The 8,084-nt window shown below is 48.6% G+C and overlaps 1 protein-coding gene across 1 annotated transcript in view; it reads right to left on the reverse strand.

Moving 5' to 3' along the window:
- The window catches only part of PCCB (propionyl-CoA carboxylase subunit beta), an 83,757-nt gene that overhangs the window by 25,709 nt on the left and 49,964 nt on the right, over positions 1–8,084 (reverse strand). The window contains exons 7-8 of the mRNA XM_006171544.3: positions 6,649–6,757; positions 848–968 (exon numbers count right to left, since the gene is read on the reverse strand). Of these exons, the coding sequence (XP_006171606.1) occupies positions 848–968; positions 6,649–6,757 (230 nt within the window). The remainder of the gene's footprint in view (positions 1–847; positions 969–6,648; positions 6,758–8,084) is intronic.

Consider the following 8,084-nt stretch of genomic DNA (forward strand, 5'->3'; position numbering starts at 1 on the left):
TCTTCCGACACTCTGGGTCCCTGGGCCACAAAAGGTCCCAGCCCTTCAAGGACTCCCAATAGCACAGATGCCCAGGAAAGGATGCTGTGCCTGTAGCTCTGGGCCAGGTGCATCCCCTCCCCTGTGTGGGCCACTGGCTGTGACCCTGAGTAGGAAGAGGCAGACACAGTGGGGCCGTGGGGGCGTGGCTCTGCAGAGCATCCCTGCCCAGACAGCTCCAAAGGTGGGGAGCCAGGCCCAAGCATAGTGTCTAAAAACGGCCTTCCATGGGACGCGAGTTCCAATCCCCCTTCTGTAGAAGGAAGTCCAGGCCAAGCGAGTGCTTCTCGCTTGGAGAGGACACGGAGTGGAACAGCCACGGGCGGGGAGCAGCTCCCAGGCTGGGCTTCCACCTTGCTCTGGTCCCCCATGTCAGGCGTGGCCCCAACAGCAAGAGGCGAGAAAGCCTTCGTGAGTGGCCCGCGACGCAGAGCGCACACACGTTTCCTAGGGGCAGGCCGTCTGCACCATTTTACATTTATTTATTTCATGCCAAGTAACAGAAACCTCATCTCCAATTCTGGACAACTCAAAAGACTCCTTAAAATTTAAAACAAACAAAAAAAAATGTAGTCACTCCTTTCCCCATGCTACCCATCAAATAATACAGACAGAAAAAAAGTGAATAAAATCCTCTTTGCTCCTGTATCCAGACACACCTCCGGCACCTCCACACCGAGCACCCCTCTGCTGATACGCCAGTCTGCTCAAGCTGCCCAGCGGGCAGACCCAGAAGGCCCTGCCCCAGCAGAGGGCCCGGAGAAGGGCAAGCCAGGATGCAGGAGGAGGGAGCCCACCTGCGACCCACCTGGGATCGTGGCACTCGCGGATGGGAGCCGGGTCCTGGCTGCTGAGGGGCAGGTAGTTGAAGAACTCCCGGAGGTTACACAAGGCATCCACGTCGTTTTCAAAAGCCCTGTGGGCCACACCTAAGAACACAGGGCGGGTACGATGGGCTAGGGAGCCAGACAGCCCAGAGACGCTGCTTCGGTCCGACTCGTCCCCACCCCGCTGAGGGCGGGATGCCACAGGCCACACGCCACACACTGATCTTCAGTTCATGTAGCCTGCTCCCTCTGCTCTGTATCCACCGTCTGCAGGAGTCACACGCTTCTTTATTCAGGGCTCGGATGTAAGGACACCTCCACGCCCAGCTCCACCCCTGAGCATCTCTCCCTGCACTTTTCCCAGTTACTGCCTGACACCTCTCAGAATATCAGGACAAGACCGAGCCTACGTTACACCTGGAGTCCCCATTGAGAAGAGTGTCTGGGTCCCATAGTTCAAGTGGTTAACAGAGCCAGACCCCACATGGCTGACTGCAGTTCCAAACCTGGCCCCAGCAACGTGAAAAACACACTGGGTGGGGATAGAAGGTGGCATGGTGGCTAAGGCACTGGACTCCCATGTGGAGGGCCACGGTTCATGTTTCAGACCTGGTGGCTTGCTTTCTCATTCTCTCTCTCTCTCTCTCTCTCTCTCTTCTTTCTCTCTCTCTCTTCTCTCTCTCTCCTCTCTCTCTCTCTGGTGGATATGAGTAGCCTGTAGCAAATTTTTAAAAATGTAAATATAAATTAAAAAATAAAAACATGTCACATACTGGGGCCAGCAGGTGGCATGTTGGTTAAGGTGCTGGACTCCCACCTTGTCTACCACAGTTCGAGTCTTGGACCTGGTGGCTTACTCTCTCACTCTCTCTCCTTCTCTTGTCAAATTAAAAAAGTAATAATAGCAAATAAAATAAAATAAAGAAATATTTTTTAAAATCATATCGCATACTGCCCTAAAAGAAAAAAAAAAAAAAAAAAAAGCCCCAGCCAGTAACACAAAGGTCTGCAAAGCTGGTCCCAGAGTGGATGGTCCCAGGTCTGTGACCAGAGATCATAACAGTGATAAATAAAATTAAATAAATAATTCCTTTTTAAAAAATACACTGAACACATGTGCATGCAAGCCCAAAACCCTGGAAGAAGGGAAGAATGGAGGGGAGAGAGAGAGTTGCAGTGTGACCACAGCCCGTCAGGGGAGGTGTTCTCTCTTGCACAGACACACACACACCCTCTGGCACTTACAAAGAATCTCTGGGGGACCAGCAGGTGGCGTGGTGGTTAAGGCACTGGACACTCCCACATGGCTGACCAGGGTTCGAGTCCTGAATCTAGTGGCTTGCCTTCTCACTTCCTATCTCTCACTCTCATCCTCTGTCTCTCTCTGGTCAAATTAAAAATAAATGAGTGAATAAATGAAATAAAATAAATAATTATTGGAAAAATAAAAATTAAAAAAAAGAATCTGTGATATACAGATAGGTGCTCCGCAACGGGAGAAGGAAAGGAGGGGAACCACCTGGCTCCAGTTGAGGGATCACGAGGGCTGCTGTTCCTGGAGAGTGTTCTAGAATCCCGGACCACAAACAAGACCATACACAGAAGAGAAAAAGTGGAGCCAGGACCTCTCAGGGCCACCACACCAGACTCTCTGCTCCCACTGTAGCCGCGTCCTGTCCACAAAGCAGCCAGAAGGAGCTTTCTAAGTCAGATCATGCCGTGTCCCCACTCCAACCAACCCTCCTATAGTCCAGGGAACGAGGCCATCATGCCGTGTCCCCACTCCAACCAACCCTCCTATAGTCCAGGGGACGAGGCCATCATATTTACAACAGTCAAAAAGTGGAAACAATCCAAATGTCTATTAACTGGTCAATGGATAAACAAAACATGATGTATGGATATACATAGGACTATTACGCAGCCATAAAAAGGAATCACGTACTCATTCATGATACAACATGCGAGAACCTTAAAAAACATTATGCTGCTCTCGGGAAATAAAAAAAAGGAGGGGACCAGCAGGTGGCATGGCAGTTAAAGTTGCTGGACTCCCACATGGCCAACCCTGGTTCAAGTCTCGGACCTGGTGGCTTCCTTTCTCACTTTCCCTCTCTCTCTGGTCAAACTGGAAAATAATAATAAATAAAGTTAAAATAATTCTTGAAAAAAACCATTATGCTGGGCCAGCAGGTGGTTTGATGATTTGGTGGTTAAGGTGCTGGATTCCTACTCCACTTGAAAGAGGTTCAAGTCCCAGACTTGGCTTGCTTTCTCACTCTCCCCTCTCTCTTGTCAAATTGAAGAAGAATAAATAATTATTTTTAAAAAATAATATGTGTATACACATACACACACACAGAGAGAGAGAGAATGATTCCATTTATATGAAAGGTCCAGAATAGGCAGATCCACAGAAGCAGAAGTGGACTGGCAATTCTCCAGTGCAGGGGTATTTGGAGGGAATGGGAGTGCCGGGGAGATGTTCCAACATGTCCGTATTCATGGCTACATAACTCAGAGTAGACTAAAAGACCACTGCACACTTTACATAAGTAACTGAAGTGTGGTTTGTGAACTGAATCTCAACATAGCTGTTCCCGAAAGGAAAAGGAATGTATAGAGTATCTTTGGGCCTTGCTCTATAAAGACAGGACTAGCCCATCAGAAAGTCTCAGGGCAGGCCAGTTCTGTGTCCCGGTAGCTAAGGGTGACATGGTTCAATCTCAGACCCAGGACCTTGAAAACTGGGTGCATGTGTGTGCATGTCCAAAATCCCAGCCAGCCAGAGAGAAGGGACTGTGGTATAATCACATCGGACTGAGGGTGGTTTCTCTCTCTCTCCCCATGTCTCTCCGGGGAACACATGCATTCTCTGACAAATCTTTTTAAAAGTCTTGGGCCCAGAAAAACATACCACATACTGCCCTAAAAGAAGAAAGAAAAAAAAAAAAAAAAAGGCCCACCCAAAGGTGTATGCAATAGTCTGCAGCATTGGTCCCACGTGGACGGTCCCAGGTCCATGTCCAGAGGCCTCCCTGTACATGCCAGACATGCATGGAAGTCCATCCAGGCTGGCCAAGGCTAGGGGTGATCACGGTATTAAGAATCTATTAGGCGGGACCAGCAGTTAGCGTAATGGCTATGTCGCTGGACTCCCACGTAGTCGACCACGGTTCGAGTCCCAGACCTGGTGGCTTAAACTCATGCTGGGCACGTGTGCGTGCGTGCCCAAGATCCTGAGAAGAGAATGGAGGAGAAGGGACTGCGGCGTGGCCATCCCCCCTGGGGGGTGATTTCTCTCTTTCTGTCTCTCTATCTCTGTTGGTCTGGCAAGTGCATGCGCCCTATAGCAAAAATCTCTCAAAAAACAAACAAAAAATAAAATAAAATAAAAAGAATCTATTAGGGAGGCTGGCAGGTGGTGGGATGGTTAAGGATGCAGGACTCCCACATGGCCGACCACGGTTCCAGCCCCAGACCTGGTGACTTGCTTCCTTACTTTCCCTCCTTCCCTCCCTCTCTCTCTTTCTCTCACACTCTGTCCCTCTCTGGTCAAATTAAAATAAATAAATAAATAGAAGAACCAGTTGGGGTGCTTGTGTGTCTCCCTCTCTCATAAAAGAAATGAATTTTAAAAAACAAAAAGTAAGGGGCATGCAGTGGCGTGGTGGTTAAGGAGACTGTATCCCACATGGCCGACTGAGTGATTTGAGTCCTGGACTTGGCGGCTTGAAAAACAAGTAGGGTGCATGTGTGTGTGAGCCCAAAATCCCAAGAGAAGAATGGGGGAGAAGGGAGTGCCACAAGGCCATCCTCCCTGGGCAGGGAGGGAAGGGGTACAGGGGCAAGGGATGGGTGGATGGGCTTCCTCACTATCTCTCTGTTTCTCTCTCTCTCTCTCTGGAGAGCACATATGCTGTACAAACAAAATTTAAAAAATCAAAATTGTGCTGAAGAAAATGCATTTTCATGGGCAATCATTATTTTAAGCTGTCAAGTGGAAAACCAGGTTACAGAAGGCTAGCTATGCACCTGTCTCTGAATACACGTCTGTGCTTAACACTCATATGCATGAAAAGACTGCAAGGCTTTAACTAAAAACATCAGTGGCGATCATCGGCGGATGATGGCGATCCTGGTGACTTTCAGTCCTGCATTTTCTACTACAAACAAGTCACTCTAGAAGCCGCTGAAAATAAAATCAAGTCTAAGATGCCATGAAGACTCAACCTTATCTATATCCCAGTGGGAAAGACAAGACGCTGACGATTAAGCCCCAGGAAGGGCTGGGGTGGCGGCCGGCTGAGGGGTCGGGTGGGGAGCCCTCGATGTCAGTGGAGATGGAGCTGAATGGAGCTCAGGGGAGGGGAGGGATGTGCTGTCAGCAAGACTGAGCCAACCTCCGATGGGGAGGAACAATTTTTGTGGGTGGGGGATAAATAGCTCTGACTTTTTTTTTTTTTTTCCCCATGAGTGAGAGAGGCAGCTCCCCAGCAGGTCCCACCACGACATCTACCCCCACCCTCAGCCAGGCCTGGCTACACTCCACACTCCACACTGTGCCTGGTGTACTCAGTGTAGCGTTCACACTGTGCCCCCATCCAGCCCTCTCCACACCTTTTTACTTCTCTTTTTTTTCTTTTTTAAACTCTTTTAAGACGAATTTATTTATTTATTTATCCCACATGAGTTTTTTGCCAGAGAGAGAGAGAGAGAGAGAAAGCAATCCACCAGATCTGAGACTCGAACCGTGGTTGGCCATGTGGGAATTCCAACGCCTTAACCACCACGCCACCTGCTGGCCCTTCTCTTCTTTTTTTCTAATGCTACAAAGCACGTGCACATGCCTAAGACAAAGAGAGAGAGGCCACTCCCCAGTGGGGCTGGGACTGGTCACGTTGCAATCCTTCTTCCTCTACTCTCTACCCTGTCAGGATTCTGGGCACACTCACCTGCATGTCTGGCATGCTTTTCAAATCAACAGGGACAGGACTTGAACCCTGGCTGGCCATGTGGGATCCAGCTTCCTCTCTGCAGTGCCTAACTGCTGAACTAGGGGCTGGCTCTTTGACCTTTCTTTTTAACCATATTTCATAAAAACCTAAGACTTCATTGCTAAGACACACACCTCTCCAAGAGGAGAATAATGTAGAAGGGATTGCTGTGTGGCCATCCTCCCTGAGGGGTGATTTCTCACTTTGCCTCTGTTTCTCTCTCTGATGAATGCAAATGCCCTATAGCAAAAACTTTAAAGTCATGACACATTTTCGCATAGGAAACTACAGAGAAATATGTCATGATTTTCCCAATGACCTGATATTTTGTTTTAATAAATTTGAAATGTGAGATACTATATCCACCTTTATCATTAGATATGTAGGCAATACACTAAACTACAGTCTTCCCAAATAACTTCTGCCAGTTAAATGGTATTTTTTTTTTGAGAGGCTTTTTTCACTATAGGGCACGTGTGCTCGCCAGACAGAGACATAGAGACTGACAGCGAGAAATAACCCCCCAGGGGGCATGGTCACGCCGCAATCCCTTCTCCTCCATTCTCCTCTCGGGATCTTGGGCATGCACGCACACGCACCCAGCGTGAGTTTTAAGCCACCGGGTCCAGGACGCGAACTGCAGTAGACTACGTGGGAGTCCAACGACACAGCCATTATGCTAACTGCTGGTTCCCTAAATGGTATTTTTTAAAACTCGTATTCTCTTCGTCAGTGCCCTCTTCTCCATGTTCTAAAATGGTAAGGTCGTGCCTGAGCCCTCTCACCTGATATGGTGGTGTGGGTCTTGGCACCACCGAGCTCCTCCTGGGTAACATCCTCATTGGTGACAGACTTCACGACATCGGGGCCAGTGATGAACAGGTAGGAGGTATCCTGAAATCAAAGATTTCCAGAACAGTCAGTCTCAGAGCAAGAATCTCTCAGAGCCTTGGAGTTCACTCAGTCAAGAAGCCAAGTGCAGAGAAGGTGGTGGTGTGCTGCAGAATGAGGCTGGATGCAACTCCACACCCATCCAGACTACAGAATCAAGTTCTCCCTGACTCGTTCTGTATTTAATAAACAAAAACTTCGTTATCTGGTTCTATCTCAGAAAACTGACTTAGAGTGTGGCTATCGTATTAGTTATCCTTAGAACAAAATAGCAAGTGGCCCTTACTCAGAGCGTGCTGGGCACCGAGGACCCTTTCCATGGCAGTGGGGTGCCACTGCACAGTCCTGCAGCCATATATGAAGCCCAGATTCAGTTCCCAGGTCAACCTGCAAACACACCCATGACCCTGGTTGGCTGGGGGAGGGATCAGTGTGGTGAGGCCTTGTCAAGGGTACCTGTGTGTGTAGTAAGGTATGGTGTGAGTTTGTGTATGTGTGAGCACACATGTGTCATGAGAGAAATAAATTAATGAACTTAAATAAAAAAATTAAAATCTGATTGAACGTGGAGTTACTTCTTATGGATAAGCAAAGAAAGCTTCTTGAGATGGAATCTACGATTAAAGATGGTGTCAGCTCTGTTGAGATGAGGACAAAGGATTTATAATGTCGAATAAACTTAGTTGACAAAGGAGAGGCAGGGATGAGAAGGCTGAATTCAGTTTTGAAAGTTCTACTCTGGGTAAAATGTTACCACACACCGTCACATGCTACAGAGAAATCTCAGGAAACAAAGAGCCAGTTGATGCAGCAAACTTCATCGTTGTCTTATTGTAAGAAATCGGGCCAGCCAGTGGGGTGGTAGTTAAGGCAGCTGGATCCCACGTGGCTGCCTGCACAGTCCAAGTCCAGAACCTAGTGGCTTGGGACACACGCTGGGCACATGTGTGGACACGTGCCCAAAATCCCGAGAGGAAAATGGAGAGTAGAGGATGGGGTGGTCATCCCCCTGCGGGGGGGGAGGTTCTCACTTTTTCTAGCTCTCTGTGTGGCTTCAGAGAGTGCACGTGACCTAGAGCAAACTAAAAAGAAAAGGAAAAGATAAACAGCCACAGCCTGCACCCAGGAACATGTACGTTTGACTTTAGTTCTCACATCAAAAGGTCATAGGGGTCGGGACCAGCAGTTAGCATAATGGCTATGTCGCTGGACTCCCACATAGTCGACCGCGGTTCAAGTCCTGGACCCGGCGGCTTAAACTCACGCCGGGCGCGTGTGCGTGCGTGCCCAAGATCCCAAGAGGAGAATGGAGGAGAAGGGATTGTGGCAT

Source organism: Tupaia chinensis, unplaced genomic scaffold (assembly GCF_000334495.1).
Source record: "Tupaia chinensis unplaced genomic scaffold, TupChi_1.0 Scaffold149831_1, whole genome shotgun sequence".
Taxonomy (NCBI): Eukaryota; Metazoa; Chordata; class Mammalia; order Scandentia; family Tupaiidae; genus Tupaia; species Tupaia belangeri.